Raw genomic sequence first — 25,042 nt, forward strand, 5'->3', positions numbered from 1 at the left:
TCAGCATAGTATCATAGCCTAATACCTATTTCTGTTCACTGTTATATCAATTTTGTCTCTGTTAGACGACAAAGATTACTTTTACTTGAGAACACTTACCTATGGTAGAAATCATATCTGTTTCAGATATTTCATAATTGGAATTCATTTTGTAATTTTTCTTTTTTCTCTTTTTAATTTTTCTTAATGCTGTTAAATCATCATTAGGATTTCTGTTCTGTTCTGGAAGTCTTCCTTCTTTCTGTCAACAAGAAACACATCCAACTGTTACTATACCATCTACTTACTCTTTATACACTCAATACTGATCTAAATATCTCATATAGGTTTATAATATCATAAGATTTTAGTTTAAGCTATTATTTATCATTTTAAAAATAATTGAGAGATGCCTTACAAGCAGAATTCCTAAATCTTTGCATTAACAAGCTTTCAATCCAGACAACCTGGTTTATATAGTTTCTTTAATGTTGTTAAACAGATAACATCATGTCAGTCACGTGACTGAGCAGCGGTCGTAACAGCACTTACGTTGTTGTTAGTCTCTGTATGTGTCGTCACCTTCTGATGTATTGGACTGGAGGATGGGGGTGGGGTCTCGCCCTCTGTCCGGCGGCCATCTTCCTCTGACTTCTGGTGGTACAAGCTGAGTTCACTCTTTTCCTTGGCATCATTCCTGTACAAGTACCACAACACAACACAGAAATGTACATTTGAACTGGGATAGTATCAAGGTAACATGGGAGTTGAAGGTGAAGTGTAACACTGGAGAGGTAACACAGGGCAAATTAGTATAGGGGGATGGACAGGGAGGCTAACACAGGGTGTGGGTGAGTTGGTATAGGGGGATGGACAGGGAGGCTAACACAGGGTGAGCTGGTATAGGGGGATGGACAGGAAGGCTAACACAGGGTGTGGGTGAGTTGGTATAGGGGGATGAACAGGGAGGCGTACACAGGGGGTGGGTGAGTTGGGATAGGGGGATGGACAGGGAAGCTAACACAGGGTGAGCGGGTATAGGGGGATGGACAGGAAGGCTAACACAGGGTGTGGGTGAGTTGGTATAGGGGGATGGACAGGGAGGCTAACACAGGGTGAGTTGGTATAAGGGGATGGACAGGGATGCATACACAGGGTGTGGGTGAGTTGGTATAGGGGGATGAACAGGGAGGCTAACACAGGGGGTGTTGGTATAGGGGGATGGACAGGGAGGCTTACACAGGGTGAGCTGGTATAGGTGGATGGACAGGGAGGCGAACACAGGGTGAGTTGGTATAGGGGGATGGACAGGAAGGCTTACACAGGGGGTGGGTGAGTTGGGATAGGGGGATGGACAGGGAGGCTAACACGGTGGGTGGGTGAGTTGGTATAGGGGGATGAACAGGGAAGCTAACACAGGGGGTGTTGGTATAGGGGGATGGACAGGGAAGCTAACACAGGGTGAGCTGGTATAGGGGTATGGACAGGGAGGCTAACACAGGGTGAGTTGGTATTAGGGGATGGACAGGGATGCATACACAGGGTGTGGGTGAGTTGGTATAGGGGGATGGACAGGAAGGCTAACACAGGGGGGGGGGGAGTTGGTATAGGGGGATGAACAGGGAAGCTAACACAGGGGGTGTTGGTATAGGGGGATGGACAGGGACGCATACGCAGGGTGTGGGTGAGTTGGTATAGGGGGATGAACAGAGAGGCTTACACAGGGGGTGGGTGAGTTGGTATAGGCGGTTGGACAGGGAGGCTAACACAGGGTGAGCTGGTATAGGGGTATGGACAGGGAGGCTAACACAGGGTGAGCTGGTATAGGGGTATGGACAGGGAGGCTAACACAGGGTGAGCTGGTATAGGGGGATGGACAGGGAGGTTAACACAGGGTGTGTTGTATAAGGGGATGGACAGGGATGCAAACACAGGGTGTGGGTGAGTTGGTATAGGGGGATGGACAGGAAGGCTTACACAGGGGGTGGGTGAGTTGGGATAGGGGGATGGACAGGGAGGCTAACACAGAGGGTGGGTGAGTTGGTATAGGTAGGTAAGTTACTATGTAGTATCATGAAGAGTGGTTGTTGCTCTAACATAATGGAAGATAAAAAGATTTGAGAAGTAACGGGGGATGGACACGGAGGCTAACACAGGGTGAGCTGGTATAGGGGGATGGACAGGGAGGCTGACACAGGGGGTGGGTGAGTTGGTATAGGCGGTTGGACAGGGAGGCTAACACAGGGTGAGCTGGTATAGGGGGATGGACAGGGAGGCATACACAGGGTGTGGGTGAGTTGGTATAGGGGGATGAACAGGGAGGCGTACACAGGGGGTGGGTGAGTTGGTATAGGCGGTTGGACAGGGAGGCTAACACAGGGTGAGTTGGTATGGGGGGAGGGACAGGGAGGCTTACAGAGGGTGTGGGTGAGTTGGTATAGGGGGATGAACAGGGAAGCTAACACAGGGGGTGTTGGTATAGGGGGATGGACAGGGACGCATACGCAGGGTGTGGGTGAGTTGGTATAGGGGGATGAACAGAGAGGCTTACACAGGGGGTGGGTGAGTTGGTATAGGCGGTTGGACAGGGAGGCTAACACAGGGTGAGTTGGTATGGGGGGATGGACAGGGAGGCTTACACGGGGGGGGGGTGAGTTGGTATAGGGGGATGGACAGGAAGGCTAACACAGGGGGTGGGTGAGTTGGTATAGGCGGTTGGACAGGGAGGCTAACACAGGGTGAGTTGGTATAAGGGGATGGACAGGGATGCGTACACAGGGTGTGGGTGAGTTGGTATAGGGGGATGGACAGGGAGGCTTACACAGAGGGTGGGTGAGTTGGTATAGGGGGATGAACAGGGAGGCTAACACAGGGGGTGTTGGTATAGGGGGATGGACAGGGAGGCTAACACAGTGGGTGGGTGAGTTGGTATAGGGGGATGGACAGGGAGGCTTACACAGTGGGGGGGGGAGTTGGTATAGGGGGATGGACAGGGAGGCTAACGCGGTGGGTGGGTGAGTTGGTATAGGGGGATGGACAGGGTAGCTCTCACAGTGGGGGGGGGAGTTGGTATAGGGGGATGAACAGGGAAGCTAACACAGGGGGTGTTGGTATAGGGGGATGGACAGGGAGGCTTACACAGAGGGTGGGTGAGTTGGTATAGGTAGGTAAGTTACTATGTAGTATCATGAAGAGTGGTTGTTGCTCTAACATAATGGAAGATAAAAAGATTTGAGAAGTAACATCAGAATAGTTGGACAATTCATCCCCAGTAATGAAAACAGCGTTTATAACATCTTTATTTGAATTTAGGAATTCATATTCAAACTGGGTACAAGAAATCAGATTTATTTTCTACAAAATATACATTTTGCGTGTTTATTTGGTAATTTCTCAAAATTGTACAGCAGAGATTTAAAAAAGATGAATCAATATTTGTGTGTTAGTATGTGTTAAGTAAGGGATTCAGATATACTGGCCACTGATGGATTTAATCACTGGCCACTGATGGATTTAATCACTGGCCACTGATGGATTTAATCACTGGCCACTGATGGATTTAATCACTGGCCACTGATGGATTTAATCACTGGCCACTGATGGATTTAATCACTGGCCACTGATGGATTTAATCACTGGCCACTGATGGATTTAATCACTGGCCACTGATGGATTTAATCACTGGCCACTGATGGATTTAATCACTGGCCACTGATGGATTTAATCCTCTGGCCTCAATACTTACAACTTGGTAGGGGATGAGGAACTCATCATTCTTATGCTTTGTCTTTGTTTACTGGGAACAACTTTGTTTATCTGAAACATACATGTTGACTCATTAGCTTTGCTATACGGTTATTTCTGTATCAGAAATTCCTAGTCAATCCTGTATCAGAAATTCCTAGTCAATCCTGTATCAGGAATTCCTAGTCAATCATGTATCAGGAATTCCTAGTCAATCCTGTATCAGAAATTCCTAGTTAATCCTGTATCAGAAATTCCTAGTCAATCCAGTTTCAGAAATTCCTAGTCAATCCTGTATCAGAAATTCCTAGTTAATCCTATATCAGAAATTCCTAGTCAATCATGTATCAGGAATTCCTAGTCAATCCTGTATCAGGAATTCCTAGTCAATTCTGTATAAGAAATTCCTAGTTAATCCTGTATCAGAAATTCCTAGTCAATCCTGTATCAGAAATTCCTAGTCAATCATGTATCAGAAATTCCTAGTCAATCATGTATCAGGAATTCCTAGTCAATCCTGTATCAGAAATTCCTAGTCAACCTTGTATCAGGAATTCCTTGTCAATCCTGTATCAGGAATTCCTAGTCAATCCTGCATCAGAAATTCCTAGTCAATCCTGTATCAGGAAATTCCTAGTCAATCCTGTATCAGGAATTCCTAGTCAATCCTATTATCAGGAATTCCTAGTCAATCATGTATCAGGAATTCCTTGTCAATCCTGTATCAGGAATTCCTAGTCAATCCTGTATCAGGAATTCCTAGTCAATCCTGCATCAGGAATTCCTAGTCAATCCTGTATCAGGAATTCCTAGTCAATCCTGTATCAGGAATTCCTTGTCAATCCAGTTTCAGAAATTCCTAGTCAATCCAGTTTCAGAAATTCCTAGTCAATCCTGCATCAGGAATTCCGAGTCAATCCTGTGACAGAAATTCCTAGTTAATCCTGTATCAGGAACTCCTAGTCAATCCTGTATCAGGAATTCCTTGTCAGTCCAGTTTCAGAAATTCCTAGTCAATCCAGTTTCAGAAATTCCTAGTCAATCCAGTTTCAGAAATTCCTAGTCAATCCTGCATCAGGAATTCCTAGTCAATCCTGTATCAGGAATTCCCAGTCAATACTGTATCAGGAATTCTTAGTCAATCCTGTATCAGGAATTCCTTGTCAATCCTTTATCAGGAATTCCTAGTCAATACTGTATCAGAAATTCCTAGTCAATCCTGTATCAGGAATTCCTTGTCAGTCCAGTTTCAGAAATTCCTAGTCAATCCAGTTTCAGAAATTCCTAGTCAATCCTGTATCAGAAATTCCTAGTCAATCCTGTATCAGGAATTCCTTGTCAGTCCAGTTTCAGAAATTCCTAGTCAATCCAGTTTCAGAAATTCCTAGTCAATCCAGTTTCAGAAATTCCTAGTCAATCCAGTTTCAGAAATTCCTAGTCAATCCTGTATCAGGAACTCCTAGTCAATCCTGTATCAGAGATTCCTAGTCAATCCTGTATCAGGAATTCCTTGTCAGTCCAGTTTCAGAAATTCCTAGTCAATCCAGTTTCAGAAATTCCTAGTCAATCCAGTTTCAGAAATTCCTAGTCAATCCAGTTTCAGAAATTCCTAGTCAATCCAGTTTCAGAAATTCCTAGTCAATCCTGTATCAGAAATTCCTAGTCAATCATGTATCAGGAATTCCTAGTCAATCCTGTATCAGGAATTCCTATTCAATCCTGTATCAGAAATTCCTAGTCAATCATGTATCAGGAATTCCTAGTCAATCCTGTATCAGAAATTCCTAGTCAATCATGTATCAGGAATTCCGAGTCAATCCTGCATCAGGAATTCCTAGTCAATCCTGTATCAGGAATTCTTAGTCAATCCTGTATCAGGAATTCCTTGTCAATCCTTTATCAGGAATTCCTAGTCAATCCTGTATCAGAAATTCCTAGTCAATCCTGTATCAGGAATTCCTTGTCAATCCTTTATCAGGAATTCCTAGTCAATACTGTATCAGAAATTCCTAGTCAATCATGTATCAGGAATTCCGAGTCAATCCTGTATCAGGAATTCCTAGTCAATCCTGTATCAGGAATTTCTATTCAATCCTGTATCAGAAATTCCTAGTCAATCCAGTTTCAGACATTCCTAGTCAATCCAGTTTCAGAAATTCCTAGTCAATCCAGTTTCAGAAATTCCTAGTCAATCCAGTTTCAGACATTCCTAGTCAATCCAGTTTCAGAAATTCCTAGTCAATCCTGTATCAGGAATTCCTAGTCAATCCTGCATCAGGAATTCCTAGTCAATCCTGTGACAGAAATTCCTAGTCAATCCAGTTTCAGAAATTCCTAGTCAATCCAGTTTCAGAAATTCCTAGTCAATCCTGTATCAGAAATTCCTAGTCAATCTAGTTTCAGAAATTCCTAGTCAATCCAGTTTCAGAAATTCCTAGTCAATCCTGTATCAGAAATTCCTAGTCAATCCTGTATCAGGAATTCCTAGTCAATATTATATCAGGAAATCTAAGTCAATACTGTATCAGAAATTCCTAGTTAATCCTGTATCAGGAACTCCTAGTCAATCCTGTATCAGGAACTCCTAGTCAATCCTGTATCAGGAATTCCTAGTCAATCCTGTATCAGGAATTCCTAGTCAATCCTGTATCAGGAATTCCTAGTCAATCCTGTATCAGGAGTTCCTCCAATGGTTTTTCTACAATGTTACTAACATAAGAGACAGGTTTAGACACTATATGTTACTAACCTTAGAGACAGGTTTATCTCCAATGTTACTAACCTTAGAGACAGGTTTATCTCCAATGTTACTAACCTTAGAGACAGGTTTTTCTGCAATGTTACTAACCTTAGAGAAAGTTTTTTCTCCAATGTAACTAACCTTAGAGAAAGGTTTTTCTCCAATGTTACCAACCTTAGAGACAGGCTTATCTCCAATGTTACTAACCATAGAGAAAGGTTTATCTCCAATGTTACTAACCTTAGAAACAGGTTTATCTCCAATGTTACTAACCTTAGAGACAGGTTTATCTCCAATGTTACTAACCTTAGAGACAGGTTTTTCTCCAATGTTACTAACCTTAGAGAAAGTTTTTTTTTCCAATGTTACTAACCTTAGAGAAAGGTTTATCTCCAAAGTTACTTATCTTAGAGACAGGTTTAGACACTATATGTTACTTACCTGAGAGACAGGTTTAGACACTATGTGTTACTAACCTTAGAGACAGGTTTATCTCCAATGTTACTAACCTTAGAGACAGGTTTAGACACTGTGTTACTAACCTTAGAGACAGATTAAGACACTATGTGTTACTTACCTTAGAGACAGGTTAAGACACTATGTGTTACTAACCTTAGAGACAGGTTTAGACACTATGTATTACTAACCTTAGAGACAGGTTTAGACACTATGTGTTACTAACCATAGAGACAGGTTTAGACACTATATGTTACTAACCTTAGAGACAGGTTCAGACACTATGTGTACAGTCCTTTGCAGCCTTACAGACAGTATATAATATATGGGTTCAGACACAGAACATTTTAGTAGGGTTACTTTAAAACTCACTCAGAGAGCAGACATAACTTACCCGCTTTGTTTTATTCTGGACTTTGTCTGTTCCAGGTTTTTTACCCCCATCATTCTCCCGTTGTTTAACTATGTAGTCATAGGTACTTATATGGTGGTACACTGAAACATACAAACGTAATTGTAGATATACTCACTCAGAAAGCAGTGAAACAAGTACACATCAGTTATCACTCAGGTAAAAGTAACACAAGCGGTCACCAGAGATATATTATAGGTACTGGTGGCTCAATTTCATTGTTGAGATGTGATGTGGAAATCAACATGTAAACAAAGTGAAATACAATACTTGTCATGTCACCAAAGGAATAGAACTTTAAACACTATTCAAATAAATTATTTTGCTATTGAAAAAATATTAATGTCTATTGTCACTTGGCCGATTTTCCTCTTTTGCCAACCCCTGGGATAGGTCTGGATCTTACTTTCTGATACTACAGTATTTCATTTCAATTTCATTATAACTATTCCAACCAAGTTTTAAATTATGTTGTTACATAGAAACAAACACTTACTGGTTGTGTAACAAGAAACTTTTCATAAAGCACCTAAGAACCTTTCTATCCATGAAGAGTATTTGATTGTAAACATCTGAGTCTGATGAAGAAGATTTTTTTAACTTTTAACCATTTCCCCATTTGGGCCCCAGCCCTCCAGCCCCTGCGGATGGGACAAGATCTTATTTTCTCATACCATCTAACTGCTATCTAGCATCATAATCATTCCGACCAAGTGTGAATAACTCCCTGCTGAAAATGGACAAAATGTACCCCAAAGTGATATTTCCCTATATAAACTAAAGTAAACTTATTAACCCCCTCCCCAGGCGAAAATGGACGGTCAAGGGGTAATGAAATTGAAAAACAAGTGCACATCAGTTATCACTCAGGTAAAAGTAACACAAGCGGTCACCAGAGATATATTATAGGTACTGGTGGCTCAATTTCATTGTTGAGATGTGATGTGGAAATCAACATGTAAACAAAGTGAAATACAATACTTGTCATGTCACCAAAGGAATAGAACTTTAAACACTATTCAAATAAATTATTTTGCTATTGAAAAAATATTAATGTCTATTGTCACTTGGCCGATTTTCCTCTTTTGCCAACCCCTGGGATAGGTCTGGATCTTACTTTCTGATACTACAGTATTTCATTTCAATTTCATTATAACTATTCCAACCAAGTTTTAAATTATGTTTTGCTGCAAATGGACAAGATATAGTCAGAAGTGTTATTTCCCTCTATAAACCAAGGAGAACAGGTGACCAAAGGTTAATATAACTAACAATTTATATAATGCATTTCCATCCATAAAAGAAACTCAATCTTGTACATCTGAGTGCAGAGATTTTTGAAATATCAGCCATTTCCCCTTTTTGGCCCCATCCCTTCAGTCCCTGGGGCAAGGACAGATCTTTTTTTTTCATACTGTCTAATTGCCATCTGATTACAATTATTCCAACCAAGTTTGAATAATTTCTAACCGAGATTAGACGAAATATATCAAAAGTGCTATACCTATATAAACAACATTAAACTTTACCCGCTTCCAAAGGGAGAGCAGGTGACCTGGGGGGTAAATAATGCACCTTAGTACCTTTCTAAACATTTTCTTCAGGTTGGAAAATATGGATTATGAAAAGTTTTTTGTTACACAACCAATAAGTGTTTCACTTTCTATGTGACGTTTCCATGGCTAGTACGTATGTACTCTGTCATCCTCATCAGACAAATGACCAGTGAAGCGTATGTACACTGTCACCATCATCAGACAAATGACCAGTGAAGTGTATGTACACTGTCACCATCATCAGACAAATGACCAGTGAAGTGTATGTACACTGTCACCATCATCAGACAAATGACCAGTGAAGTGTATGTACACTGTCACCATCATCAGACAAATGACCAGTGAAGCGTATGTACACTGTCATCCTCATCAGACAAATGACCAGTGAAGCGTATGTACACTGTCATCCTCATCAGACAAATGACCAGTGAAGCGTATGTACACTGTCATCCTCATCAGACAAATGACCAGTGAAGCGTATGTACACTGTCATCCTCATCAGACAAATGACCAGTGAAGCGTATGTACACTGTCATCCTCATCAGACAAATGACCAGTGAAGCGTATGTACACTGTCATCCTCATCAGACAAATGACCAGTGAAGCGTATGTACACTGTCATCCTCATCAGACAAATGACCAGTGAAGCGTATGTACACTGTCATCCTCATCAGACAAATGACCAGTGAAGCGTATGTACACAAAGGTGTAAAATGCATGCATATGGACAATAGTTGTTATATAAGTACGAAATGACTTGATTCAGCTACGCTTTGTTTATTGGTCATAAATGTACAGAGTACATACCATACTAGTCATCGAAACATTACATAGAAACAAACACTTACTGGTTGTGTAACAAGAAACTTTTCATAAAGCACCTAAGAACCTTTCTATCCATGAAGAGTATTTGATTGTAAACATCTGAGTCTGATGAAGAAGATTTTTTTAACTTTTAACCATTTCCCCATTTGGGCCCCAGCCCTCCAGCCCCTGCGGATGGGACAAGATCTTATTTTCTCATACCATCTAACTGCCATCTAGCATCATAATCATTCCGACCAAGTGTGAATAACTCCCTGCTGAAAATGGACAAAATGTACCCCAAAGTGATATTTCCCTATATAAACTAAAGTAAACTTAACCCCCTCCCCAAGCGAAAATGGACGGTCAAGGGGTAATGAAATTGAAAAATAGATAAAGTCCCTGCCATCCATGCACAGAATTTGATTGTTGTACATATTAATCTGAGAAGAAGACTTTTGAAATATTGATTAATATACCCTTTCAGACCCTGCCCTAGCCCCTGGGGATGGGACAGGAGTCCCAATTTTGCAATTTAATACCCACTTACAGCAAAGATTATTCTGACAAAGTTTGAATAATTTTCTGCTGGAAATGGACAAAATATACCAAAAAGTGTTATTTCCCTACATAAACTATCGTCAACTTGACCCCTTTCCCAAGGAAGAACGGATAGTCCGGGGTAATGAAATTTTCAATTTATATAAAGCCCCTGATGATCTTTCAATCCATGGGGAAAAATTGATTGTAGTACGTCTGAATCTGGAGAAGAAGACTTTTGAAATATTGGTTAATGTTCCCTTTGGGGATCTGCCCTAGCCCGGTAGGGATGGTGCAGGAATCCCTACTAATTTTGGTGGAAATCCATTCATTGGTCCTAGAGAAGAAGCCAAAAATATAAGAAGTTTACATACGACGACAGACGAAAAGCGATCAGAATAGGTCACTTGAGCAAAGCTAATAAAACCAGTATACTCACTGAGGTAACAGTGGAACACAAAGAGGTGGAGTAGTAGAGCCAGTCCCAGGAAGAGGAGTATACCGGTGATGATGAGGACGGCCAGGAAGCCTCCCTTTGGCACAGGCTGGTACACCAAGTAGAACACTACAAACACAAACATACTTCATCCAAAGTTTCTCAGCTTGAATCTATATGTATCAATTAATCATGTTTAAATCTTGTGGTGATTAAAAAAAAAATATTCACAGATATTTTTAAAAATAAAACTGTGATGAAAATATACACAATAAACTTTCTCCTTTACTGATATTTACTCCCGTCCTGAGACAGGTCCTACCTACCTGGTTCACTTGTTACATTATTCTTTACATCTGAAATGACAACACAAAATATCAATTATTGTATAATCATGTGATGAATTTGAACAGTTATAATTATAGTATTTTTTTCAAATAGAAACACTAGATCTTTGTTAGAATATTTGTCTAAAACAAAATATTTAACAAGATTGACAGGAGTAGAGTTGTGTTACTGTTACAGCGCCTACCTATATATGGCTGTAAGATGTTCCCCGTCTCGGCGTCTGAACTGTAGGCTACGATCTCCACCAGTGTGACGACCAGTATAAAGAAGATACCGACGACACCGGTGACCAGCACCTGTAGGAACCACCTGTCAAAAACAAACTCATTGATCATCCTCTACTGATTAATTATTCTGAATGTCCCTGCATTGTTACATCTAATGTTACAAATGTTCCATTCTCACATAAACAACCCAATCATTGAACACAAATATATACCTGTGGTTTATAATCCACACCTGCCACTGTATGCTTTTACTGGACAGTGACATGTGCTTTCTCTGCCCCCTCCCAACTTATTAACTCCGCATTAAAGCCATTTAGGTCTCTGTGGAGTATAACATATAGAAATTCACAGTTAATGGACTGTGAAAATGTTTTCCCACAAATACCCACACTCACACACACACATATGGGGACAGTTGTACACCTACTTGTAGTTTCTGCCTCCCACACAGTTGTACACCTACTTGTAGTTTCTGCCTTCCACACAGTTGTACACCTACTTGTAGTTTCTGCCTCCCACACAGTTGTTCAGCCATTTACAGTGGTGGTCGAAATCATTGACACATTTATTACAGGCGCTGCAATGTTTTGACCGCGATCCCCTGAAAAGCACAAATATGAAAAAAATAAAATAAAGTACAAGTGTGACTGTCAACATTTTTCAACAAAATTGCAAATGCTGCATCACTATTTACCAAATATTACTTGGGATCCAACCCCTATAAAGCAAGGTTCTCTAGCGATTTCCTGTATAGGTGCCCCAGACTTACACATCAGCATCACAGATGTAGCAATGCATGTTCTCTATGACAACCCCTATAAAGCAAGGTTCTACAGCGATTTCCTGTATAGATGCCCCAGACTTACACATCGGCATCACAGATGTAGCAATGCATGTTCTCTATGACATGGCGGTGCTTGTTGCGGTCAAACTCTTCCCCTCCATTTTGTATCCTCAGCACGGCTGGGTCAGCCGGGTTGATGCTGCTGGCCACCACATGAGTGAAGATATGGCACAGGAAGGCTAGTCCTGTTAACTGTAGGCGGTCAAGGATTGTATTGTCAAGTAGCCACTAGGGTGACAAACGAATGTAAAAATAGTGTCTGGTGACCACTAGGTGACCAAAACATACAAAACTATTGTCTAGTGACCACCAGGTGACAAAGAAATACAAAATTATTGTCTAGTGACCACCAGGTGACCAAAAAATACAAAACTATTGCCTAGTGACCACCAGGTGACCAAAAAATACAAAACTATTGTCTACTGACCACCAGGTGACAAAGAAATACAAAACTATTGTCTAGTGCATGACCACCAGGTGACAAATAAATACAAAATTATTGTCTAGTGACCACCAGGTGACAAAGAAATACAAAACTATTGTCTAGTGCATGACCACCAGGTGACAAAGAAATACAAAATTATTGTCTAGTGACCACCAGGTGACAAAGAAATACAAAATTATTGTCGAGTGACCACCAGGTGACAAAGAAATACAAAACTATTTTCTAGTGACCACCAGGTGACAAAGAAATACAAAACTATTGTCTAGTGCCCACCAGGTGACAAAAAATACAAAACTATTGTCTAGTGACCACCAGGTGACCAAAAAATACAAAACTATTGCCTAGTGGCCACCAGGTGACCAAAAAATACAAAACTATTGTCTACTGACCACCAGGTGACCAAAAAATACAAAACTATTGTCTAGTGACCACCAGGTGACAAAGAAATACAAAATTATTGTCTCGAGACCACCAGGTGACCAAAAAATACAAAACTATTGTCTACTGACCACCAGGTGACAAAGAAATACAAAATTATTGTCTACTGACCACCAGGTGACCAGGAAATACAAAATTATTGTCTAGTGACCACCAGCTGGTGACCAGGAAATACAAAATTATTGTCTAGTGACCACCAGGTGACCAGGAAATACAAAACTATTGTCTAGTGACCACCAGGTGACCAAAAAATACAAAACTATTGTCTAGTGACCACCAGGTGACAACAAAATGTAAAACTAATGTCTAAGGAATGCCCTAAACAATTTTGGTCAATGAATTTTACAGGACTTATTTTGGTTTTTCCAATTGTTCATTGTTTAATTTAACATTTTTGGATGCTTTCATGGACTTGGGGTGAAGATGAGAAACAAAATAAATGTAGCATATATATATATACACACACAATGGCACATTTTCACATTGATGATCAGTATTGAAAACATGCATAATTCAAATTGAGGCTTGTTAGTTGTTTACACCATCAGTCTGGGGACGACCATGATTAAGTGGACTGCACTTTTCATTGGAGAACATTGAAATACTGTTCTGGAAAAAGCAATCCAGCAGACAATGTAATGTAGTGTGTATGGGAGGTGAACCTACAGGCCATGTATCAAGGGAAATCTGGGTGTACTTTGTCCTGAAACACTAACAAAGCCACAGTAATACTTATAGGGGAAAGTTAACATCATTTAAATGCTAGAAGGAATTAGACATTCCATGTTAGAATATGACAATGATATCAAGACTTATGGTAATACTTAAAAACAGACAAATTGTATGTACAATGCATATTTTAAATAACTTAACTTTTTACAGGTCTGGAAAAGGAGAGAGGGCACTTACCTTGCACAGGTATGGAACAGGGGAGAGGACACTTACCTTTCACATGTATGAAACAGGGGAGAGGGCACTTACCTTTCACAGGTATGAAACAGGGGAGAGGGCGCTTACCTTTCACATGTATGAAACAGGGGAGAGGGCACTTACCTTTCACAGGTATGGAACAGGGGAGAGGGCACTTACCTTTCACAGGTATGGAACGGGGGAGAGGGCGCTTACCTTTCACAGGTATGGAACAGGGGAGAGGGCACTTACCTTTCACATGTATAAAACAGGGGAGAGGACGCTTACCTTTCACAGGTATGGAACAGGGAAGAGGGCACTTACCTTTCACAGGTATGGAACAGGGGAGAGGGCACTTACCTTTCACATGTATGGAACAGGGGAGAGGGCACTTACCTTTCACAGGTATGGAACAAGGGAGAGGGCACTTTTAGAGAATTGGCACTGAACTGTATTTAATACAGTATGAGGTTAACACTACAAGTTAGTAAAGAAGTTCTACATTAATCAATAAGACTGACTACTGAAATATGTATGCTTATCATACAAACTGCAACCCTTAATTGAGATAAAATCTATTTATATTTAAGAGAATACAGAAACCATCAGTTACATTCTAGCAGGGGTCAAACACACTACCTGTACTTTATGTATACTTATACCTGTGGTTATAAACATTCTTCTTAATTATTGTAATTACACATCCCAAACATTTCAAATTTTCTCTACCCACTGTATAAACATTATTGATCTGATTATAAAACAGCTATGGTAATTAAACCGACCGTTATTAAGAAATCCTGGTTAATGCTCCATTAATAACACTTCAGAGTAACGTTTGCTGGTACACTTCCTAACTGACTGTCAGGCCTGTGTTTAATCATTCAGCAGTATAATTAGAGATTAATGCTGCTGATCAACAAATAGAAAATGCTGTGGGGAGAAAATTCTCCTATGAAAACTTACAAATCAATACAATGAGCTATTACTTCAGTGATGCTATCAACACTCCACATCACACCCTTCCCAAGGGACTATAACATCACACCTTTCCCAAGGGACTATAACATCACACCCTTCCCAAGGGACTATAACATCACACCTTTCCCAAGGGACTATAACATCACACCCTTCCCAAGGGACTATAACATCACACCCTTCCAATGGGAATATAACATCACACCCTTCCCAAGGGACTATAACATCACACCCTTTCCCAAGGGACTATAACATCACACCCTTCCCAAGGGACTATAACATCACACCCTTCCAAAGGGACAATAACATCACACCCTTCCCAAGGGACTATAACATCACACACTTCCCAAGGGACTATAACATCACACCCTTCCCGATGGACTATAACATCACACCCTTCCCAATGGACTATAACATCACACTCTTCCAATGGGAATATAACATCACACCCTTCCTAAGGGACTATAACATCACACCCTTTCCCAAGGGACTATAACATCACACCCTTCCCAAGGGACTATAACATCACACCCTTCCCAAGGGACTATAACATCACACCCTTCCCAAGGGACTATAACATCACACCCTTCCCAAGGGACTATAACATCACACCCTTCCCAAGGGACTATAACATCACACCCTTCCCAAGGGACTATAACATCACACCCTTCCCAAGGGACTATAACATCACACCCTTCCCAAGGGACTATAACATCACACCCTTCCCAAGGGACTATAACATCACACCCTTCCCAAGGGACTATAACATCACACCCTTCCCAAGGGACTATAACATCACACCCTTCCCAAGGGACTATAACATCACACCCTTCCCAAGGGACTATAACATCACACCCTTCCCAAGGGACTATAACATCACACCCTTCCCAAGGGACTATAACATCACACCCTTCCCAAGGGACTATAACATCACACCCTTCCCAAGGGACTATAACATCACACCCTTCCCAAGGGACTATAACATCACACCCTTCCCAAGGGACTATAACATCACACCCTTCCCAAGGGACTATAACATCACACCCTTCCCAAGGGACTATAACATCACACCCTTCCCAAGGGACTATAACATCACACCCTTCCCAAGGGACTATAACATCACACCCTTCCCAAGGGACTATAACATCACACCCTTCCCAAGGGACTATAACATCACACCCTTCCCAAGGGACTATAACATCACACCCTTCCCAAGGGACTATAACATCACACCCTTCCCAAGGGACTATAACATCACACCCTTCCCAAGGGACTATAACATCACACCCTTCCCAAGGGACTATAACATCACACCCTTCCCAAGGGACTATAACATCACACCCTTCCCAAGGGACTATAACATCACACCCTTCCCAAGGGACTATAACATCACACCCTTCCCAAGGGACTATAACATCACACCCTTCCCAAGGGACTATAACATCACACCCTTCCCAAGGGACTATAACATCACACCCTTCCCAAGGGACTATAACATCACACCCTTCCCAAGGGACTATAACATCACACCCTTCCCAAGGGACTATAACATCACACCCTTCCCAAGGGACTATAACATCACACCCTTCCCAAGGGACTATAACATCACACCCTTCCCAAGGGACTATAACATCACACCCTTCCCAAGGGACTATAACATCACACCCTTCCCAAGGGACTATAACATCACACCCTTCCCAAGGGACTATAACATCACACCCTTCCCAAGGGACTATAACATCACCCCCTTCCCAAGGGACTATAACATCACACCCTTCCCAAGGGACTATAACATCACACCCTTCCCAAGGGACTATAACATCACACCCTTCCCAAGGGACTATAACATCACACCCTTCCCAAGGGACTATAACATCACACCCTTCCCAAGGGACTATAACATCACACCCTTCCCAAGGGACTATAACATCACACCCTTCCCAAGGGACTATAACATCACACCCTTCCCAAGGGACTATAACATCACACCCTTCCCAAGGGACTATAACATCACACCCTTCCCAAGGGACTATAACATCACACCCTTCCCAAGGGACTATAACATCACACCCTTCCCAAGGGACTATAACATCACACCCTTCCCAAGGGACTATAACATCACACCCTTCCCAAGGGACTATAACATCACACCCTTCCCAAGGGACTATAACATCACACCCTTCCCAAGGGACTATAACATCACACCCTTCCCAAGGGACTATAACATCACACCCTTCCCAAGGGACTATAACATCACACCCTTCCCAAGGGACTATAACATCACACCCTTCCCAAGGGACTATAACATCACACCCTTCCCAAGGGACTATAACATCACACCCTTCCCAAGGGACTATAACATCACACCCTTCCCAAGGGACTATAACATCACACCCTTCCCAAGGGACTATAACATCACACCCTTCCCAAGGGACTATAACATCACACCCTTCCCAAGGGACTATAAGATCACACCCTTCCCAAGGGACTATAAGATCACACCCTTCCCAAGGCACTATAACATCACACCCTTCCCAAGGGACTATAACATCACACCCTTCCCAAGGGACTATAACATCACACCGTTCACAAGGGACTATAACATCACACCCTTCCCAAGGGATTATAACATCACACCCTTCCCAAGGAACTATAACATCACATCCTTTCCAAGGGACTATAACATCACACCCTTCCCAAGGGACTATAACATCACACCCTTTCCCTAAGGACTATAACATCACACCCTTTCCCAAGAGACTATAACATCACACCCTTCCCAAGGGACTATAACATCACACCGTTCACAAGGGACTATAACATCACACCCTTCCCAAGGGACTATAATATCACACCCTTCCCAAGGGACTATAACATCACATCCTTCCCAAGGGACTATAACATCACACCCTTCACAAGGGACTATAACATCACCCCCTTCCCAAGGGACTATAACATCACCCCCTTTCCCTAAGGACTATAACATCACACCCTTTCCCAAGAGACTATAACACCACACCCTTCCCAAGGGACTATAACATCACACCGTTCACAAGGGACTATAACATCACACCCTTCCCAAGGGACTATAACATTACACCCTTCCCAAGGGACTATAACATCACACCATTTCCCTAAGGACTATAACATCACACCCTTTCCCAAGAGACTATAACACCACACCCTTCCCAAGGGACTATAACATCACACCTTTCCCAAGGGACTATAATATCACACCCTTTCCCAAGGGACTATAACATCACACCTTTCCCAAGGGACTATAACATCACCCCCTTTCCCTAAGGACTATAACATCACACCCTTTCCCAAGAGACTATAACATCACCCCCTTCCCAAGGGACTATAACATCACACCCTTCCCAAGGGACTATAACATTACACCCTTCCCAATGGACTATAACATCACACCCTTTCCCTAAGGACTATAACATCACACTCTTTCCCAAGAGACTATAACATCACACCCTTCCCAAGGGACTATAATATCACACCCTTCCCAAGGGACTATAACATCACACCCTCCCCAATGGACTATAGCATCACACCCTTTCCCAAGGGACTTTAACATCACCCCTCCCAATGGACTATAACATCACACCCATTCCCAAGGGACTATAACACCACACCCTTCCCAAGGGACTATAACATCACACCGTTCACAAGGGACTATAACATCACACCCTTCCCAAGGGACTATAACATTACACCCTTCCCAAGGGACTATAACATCACCCCCTTTCCCAAGGGACTATAACATCACACCCTTCCCAATGGACTATAACATCACACCCTTTCCCAAGGGACTTTAACATCACCCTTCCCAATGGACTATAACATCACACCCATTCCCAAGGGACTATAACATCACACCCTTCCCAAGGGACTATAACATCACACCCTTTCCCAAGGGACTATAACATCACCCCCTTCCCAAGGGACTATAACATCACATCCTTCCCAAGGGACTATAACATCACACCCTTCACAAGGGACTATAACATCACACCCTTCCCACGGGACTATAACATCACACCCTTCCCAAGGGACTATAACATCACACTATTTCCAGGGGGCTAATGTCACACAATCTCTCCCTTAACTGGAAAGTCACACCATATGTCCCCTTAAAAGTCAATCACCGTCACCTTATAAAGTATATATGTCCCCTAACAAGGAATTCATACAATTTCTGTCCCCTCTTATCAAACAAGTTGCACCATGTCCCTTTATCCAGTAGTTGCATCATGACCCCTTATCAAACAAGTTGCATCATGTCCCTTTATCAAGCAAGTCATACCATGGCCCCTTATCTAGCAAGTCATACCACGGCCCCTTATCAAGCAAGTAACGCCATGTCTCCTTATCAAGCAAGTAACACCATGTCCCCTTATCAAGCAAGTAACACCATGTCCCCTTATCAAGCAAGTAACACCATGTCCCCCTTATCAAGCAAGTAACACCATGCTCCCCTATCCAGCAAGTAACACCATGCTCCCTTATCCAGCAAGTAACACCCTGTCTCCTTATCAAGCAAGTAACACCCTGTCTCCTTATCAAGCAAGTAACACCATGTCCCCTTATCCAACAAGTAATACCATGTCTCCTTATCAAGCAAGTAACACCATGTCCTTTCATCCAGCAAGTAACAACATGTCTCCTTATCAAGAAAATAACACCATGCTCCCTTATCCAGCAAGTAACATCATATCCCCTTATCCAGCAAGTAACACCATGTCTCCTTATCAAGCAAGTAACACCATTCCCCTTATCAAGCAAGTAACACCATGTCCCCTTATCCAACAAGTAATACCATGTCTCCTTATCAAGCAAGTAACACCATGTCCTTCACCCAGCAAGTAACAACATGTCTCCTTATCAAGCAAATAACACCATAATCCCTTATCCAGCAAGTAACATCATGTCCCTTTATCAAGCAAGTAACACCATATCCCTTTATAAAGCAAGTAACACCATGTCCCCTTATCCAGCAAGTAAAACCATGTCTCCTTATCAAGCAAGTAGCCCCATGTCCTTCACCCAGCAAGTAACAACATGTCTCCTTATGAAGCAAATAACACCATAATCCCTTATCCAGCAAGGAACATCATGTCCCTTTATCAAGCAAGTAACACCATATCCCTTTATAAAGCAAGTAACACCATGTCCCCTTACCAAGCAAGTAACACCATGTCCCCTTATCCAGCAAGTAACACCATGTCTCCTTATCAAGCAAGTAACACCATATCCCCTTATCCAGCAAGTAACACCATGTCCTTTTACCCAGCAAGTAACAACATGTCTCCTTATCAAGCAAATAACACCATGCTCCCTTATCCAGCAAGTAACATCATGTCCCTTTATCAAGCAAGTAACACCATGTCCCCTTATCCAGCAAGTAACACCATGTCTCTTTATCAAGCAAGTAACACCATGTCCTTTTATCGAGCAAGTACCACCATGTCTCCTTATCAAGCAAGTAACACCATTCTCCTTATCAAGCAAGTAACACCATGTCCCCTTATCAAGCAAGTAACACCCTGTCCCCTTATCAAGCCAGTAACACCATGTCTCCTTATCAAGCAAGTAACACCCTGTCCCCTTATCAAGCCAGTAACACCATGTCTCCTTATCAAGCAAGTAACACCATTCTCCTTAGCAAGCAAGTAACACCATATCCCTTTATCAAGCAAGTAACACCGTGTCCCCTTATCCAGCAAGTAACACCATGTCTCCTTATCAAGCAAGTAACACCCTGTCCCCTTATCAAGCAAGTAACACCATGTCCCTTTATCAAGCATGTAACACCATGTCCCTTATCGAGCAAGTAACACCATGTCCCCTTATCAAGCAAGTAACACCATGTCCCCTTATCAAGCAAGTAACACCATGCTCCCTTATCAAGCAAGTAACACCCTGTCCCCTTATCAAGCAAGTAACACCATGTTCCCTTATCAAGCAAGTAACACCATGTCCCCTTATCAAGCAAGTAACACCATGTCCCCTTATCGAGCAAGTAACAACATGTCCCCTTATCAAACAAGTAACACCATGTCTCCTTATCAAGCAAGTAACACCATGTCTCCTTATCAAGCAAGTAACACCATGCTCCCTTATCCAGCAAGTAACACCATGTCCCCTTTATCAAGCAAGTAACACCCTGTCCCCTTATCAAGCAAGTAATACCAAGGCCCCTAATCAAGCAAGTCATACACCCGCCCTTATCAAGACATGAGGAATATCTTTTTCCCAAAGGACCACCTGACCACAGTTATATCTATGGTACATTTACCAACACTTGTTCCTAAAAACACAGACCTTTATTGTGGTTTAGAAACCTTTGTCTGAAAGATGCAAAAAACACAGCCAGGAAACCATCAATGGAGTTTAAGCAATATGATCTATTGATGTGTTGTTCTCTCTCAGAGCCACTTTCAAAACCACAAATTATCAAATGGAATTTGGTATTTCAATGAATGGAAAAGGATGACTATTAACTCATTCACCCCTGAAATTGCATAATAAACTTTTCCAACCTTTGAATTGGAAGTGTTCAAATGTGTCTTCAGGGGTGAATGAGTTAAGATACATGTATATCATCAATACTGAAGCACTGGGAGGTGTGCATGAGAAAGTATCACTAAGGATTAATACACAACAAGCATGCAGCTTCAATTTATAACCATGATTACAGAGCACAGAAATTACAGAGAATGGGAAACGGTAAAACCTGGGTGTAGGCTTTTTTTTCCATAAAACAAGTATTTGAAATGTGTATATCAATTCAGTGACTGAATCTATCACAGACTGCCTCTTCAGAGACATTTATGATGACATGAAACCTGAACAGTAGAATATATCAGTAAATATTTGTTAGCGACTTGGTTTTATATCATCATGTATGTTATGGACATATATTTCAATCTATACATTTAAAAAAAAAAAAAAAAAATCTATTCTATCTCACTTTTAGGTTTCTTTTGGTTCAAGGTAGTGTTTTCAATGACTGTAAACTTTTGGTAATTTGCATTAAAGTTTGAATTTAACATTGAAATAATTGGTCCCTGATTTTCTAACAAGTTTAACAGTATGACAAAACGACCTGAACATTTCAAATCGGAAAAAAATCACTTCATATTTCTTGGTGCTACACTTTCAAAACCACATTTCAGCTTGGTAGGTTTATTTAGAAGCTGTATAATGGAAAATAAAAAACCCAGAAGAGACTGAGTTAATATAGGATATACCAATAGATATAAACAAATACCACTAGTCATGGTAAACCTGGCCTTCAAAGTCACCAGTGTAGTGGAGGGTCATTAGGTGTGATTACGGGTGATTACGGGTGGGAGGAGTCAGATCTAACTTTTATAAATAGTCTTTAATGTTGTTTATTTCACTTCATAAGAGGAAAACTGAGTTATTAGTGATATATGGAAATCTTCCACATCTCAACAATGATCTGATTAAAACTTGTCCTACGTAACTCAGAGAACCAATAAGTTTCCTCTGTCTACGTCCACATTAAAACTTGTCCTACGTAACTCAGACAACCAATAAGACTCCACTGTCTACATCCACATCTCAACAATGATCTGATTAAAACTTGTCCTACATAACTCAGTGAACCAATAAGTTTCCTCTGTCTACATCCACATTAAAACTTGTCCTACGTAACTCAGACAACCAATAAGACTCCACTGTCTACATCCACATCTCAACAATGATCTGATTAAAACTTGTCCTACGTAACTCAGACAACCAATAAGACTCCTGTCTACATCCACATCTCAACAATGATCTGATTAAAACTTGTCCTCCGTAACTCAGACAACCAATAAGACTCCTCTGTCTACATCCGCATCTCAACAATGATCTGATTAAAATTTGTCCTACGTAACTCAGACAACCAATAAGACTCCACTGTCTACATCCACATCTCAACAGTGATCTGATTAAAACTTGTCCTACGTAACTCAGACAACCAATAAGCCTCCACTGTCTACATCCACATCTCAACAATGATCTGATTAAACTTTATCCTACGTAACTCAGACAACCAATAAGACTCCTCTGTCTACATCCGCATCTCAACAATGATCTGATTAAAATTTGTCCTACGTAACTCAGAGAACCAATAAGATTCCTCTGTCTGCATCCACATCTCAACAATGATTTGATTAAAACTTGTCCTACGTAACTCAGAGAACCAATAAGACTCCTCTCCACATCTCAACAATGATCTGATTAAAACTTGCCGTACGTAACTCAGACAACCAATAAGACTCCTGTCTACATCCACATCTCAACAATGATCTGATTAAAACTTGCCGTACGTAACTCAGACAACCAATAAGACTCCTGTCTACATCCACATCTCAACAATGATCTGATTAAACTTTATCCTACGTAACTCAGACAACCAATAAGACTCCTCTGTCTACATCCACATCTCAACAATTATCTGATTAAAACTTGTCCTACGTAACTCAGACAACCAATAAGTCTCCTCTGTCTACATCCACATCTCAACAATGATCTGATTAAACTTTATCCTACGTAACTCAGACAACCAATAAGACTCCTCTGTCTACATCCGCATCTCAACAATGATCTGATTAAAATTTGTCCTACGTAACTCAGAGAACCAATAAGATTCCTCTGTCTGCATCCACATCTCAACAATGATTTGATTAAAACTTGTCCTACGTAACTCAGAGAACCAATAAGACCCCTCTGTCTACATCCACATCTCAACAATGATCTGATTAAAATTTGTCCTACGTAACTGAGACAACCAATAAGACTCCTCTGTCTACATCCACATCTCAACAATGATCTGATTAAAATTTGTCCTACGTAACTCAGAGAACCAATAAGACTCCTCTGTCTGCAGCATCAATACTCTTCATATCCAGAGTAAAAGTATCCTCATTTAGTCATTCAAAATAATCTGCAGCATTTATCCAAAATACCCAACACATACCTCTACAATATTGTCTCAAAAGGATACGACATAGCCTGCAATCTGCCACTCGTCAGGGAGAGCCGGCACAAAGGTGGTAAAGTAGAAGAAGGCGAAGTAGATGACAGCAAACCAGGCTACACACTGTAACGGGTGTGGTGGCAGGGTCCAGCCATTGATCCGCGCCCGGGGGCGAGGCCGACGCAACCTCTGGGGTGGGGGCATTCTCCTACATTACAACCTGCAAAAAATAATGATAGTTAGTCTTTTCAATCATACACAAAACTATATTATATAGTTACCTGTCTGATATATAAAATTAATTTAATAAAATGTTTAGATTTAAAAAAAAAAAAGAAATAAAAAATGATTTCCTTTTCCATGTAAATAACATTTTTTGTACATTGCTATGTTTTTAGTAGCACTTAGCATTACAAAGACAGAATAACTCCCTCTTGAATGTGGTAAATACTCTGGTCATGAAGAATTCCACCTCCTCCACCTTCCCAAGCTGTGGTCAACTCAAGCTGTGGTCAACTCAAGCTGCCTTAAATATCAATCTGAAAGTTCGATGTACAAGAATCTAGACAATATTGAACTTAGCATAATTCACAGTGAATTTCCATCCAGTCAGCAAGTTTCATTCATGGATGAGTCAGTCTGAACAGGCTGCATTTCAAAGCTGATAAGATTTTATTCAAATGTAGAAAAAAAGATTAGCGTACAAATAACTAAATTATCAGGGTTGGAATGACTTAAACTAATGGAACCGGTCTGGTGAGACAACATTATATCTCCACCGATGTCACCTTTTCAAACATTTCAAAGCCAGGTTAATTAACTAAAACGTCATATTGCTCAATGACTCTCAAGTAAACATTGATTTTACAAAGAAAATGGGAGCAGCCAATTAAAACAGAAGACATGTTTATAGCAGTAGATGAAGCCAGTGTGTAGTCTCCTGTCTATAACCAGTGAGGGTTTTAAAGTACTGTAAATCACTTTATTTTCATGGGAAATTATTTTCTGCTTTAATTCACAAAACTCACTAACTTTGAATATTTCAAGAATTATAAATCAACAGCGTAGCATCCTCTCACCAACAAATAAATCTTCCAGGCTTAGTTCATGAAATAAAGTAAATGAAAAACTAGTGATCTACAGAGTACAAATTGTAATATCTTAATTTTATATAATAATCTT

The 25,042-nt window shown here is 41.1% G+C and overlaps 1 protein-coding gene across 2 annotated transcripts in view; it reads right to left on the reverse strand.

The window, feature by feature from the left end:
* Positions 1 to 25,042, reverse strand: part of LOC110463328 (probable palmitoyltransferase ZDHHC1) — a 41,881-nt gene that overhangs the window by 3,310 nt on the left and 13,529 nt on the right. The window contains exons 2-11 of one of the 2 annotated variants that reach the window (XM_021517831.1): positions 23,888 to 24,080; positions 12,109 to 12,278; positions 11,742 to 11,843; positions 11,200 to 11,324; positions 10,994 to 11,023; positions 10,671 to 10,796; positions 7,314 to 7,414; positions 3,725 to 3,795; positions 532 to 676; positions 100 to 241 (exon numbers count right to left, since the gene is read on the reverse strand). In XM_021517831.1, coding sequence (XP_021373506.1) covers positions 100 to 241; positions 532 to 676; positions 3,725 to 3,795; positions 7,314 to 7,414; positions 10,671 to 10,796; positions 10,994 to 11,023; positions 11,200 to 11,324; positions 11,742 to 11,843; positions 12,109 to 12,278; positions 23,888 to 24,064 — 1,189 coding nt within the window. In that variant the 5' untranslated portion in view covers positions 24,065 to 24,080. Of the gene's footprint in view, positions 1 to 99; positions 242 to 531; positions 677 to 3,724; positions 3,796 to 7,313; positions 7,415 to 10,670; positions 10,797 to 10,993; positions 11,024 to 11,199; positions 11,325 to 11,741; positions 11,844 to 12,011; positions 12,046 to 12,108; positions 12,279 to 23,887; positions 24,081 to 25,042 lie in introns of those variants that run through there. The other variant, XM_021517832.1, reaches the window with a different exon arrangement.

This window comes from Mizuhopecten yessoensis, unplaced genomic scaffold, assembly GCF_002113885.1.
Source record: "Mizuhopecten yessoensis strain PY_sf001 unplaced genomic scaffold, ASM211388v2 scaffold10889, whole genome shotgun sequence".
NCBI classification, from domain to species: Eukaryota; Metazoa; Mollusca; class Bivalvia; order Pectinida; family Pectinidae; genus Mizuhopecten; species Mizuhopecten yessoensis.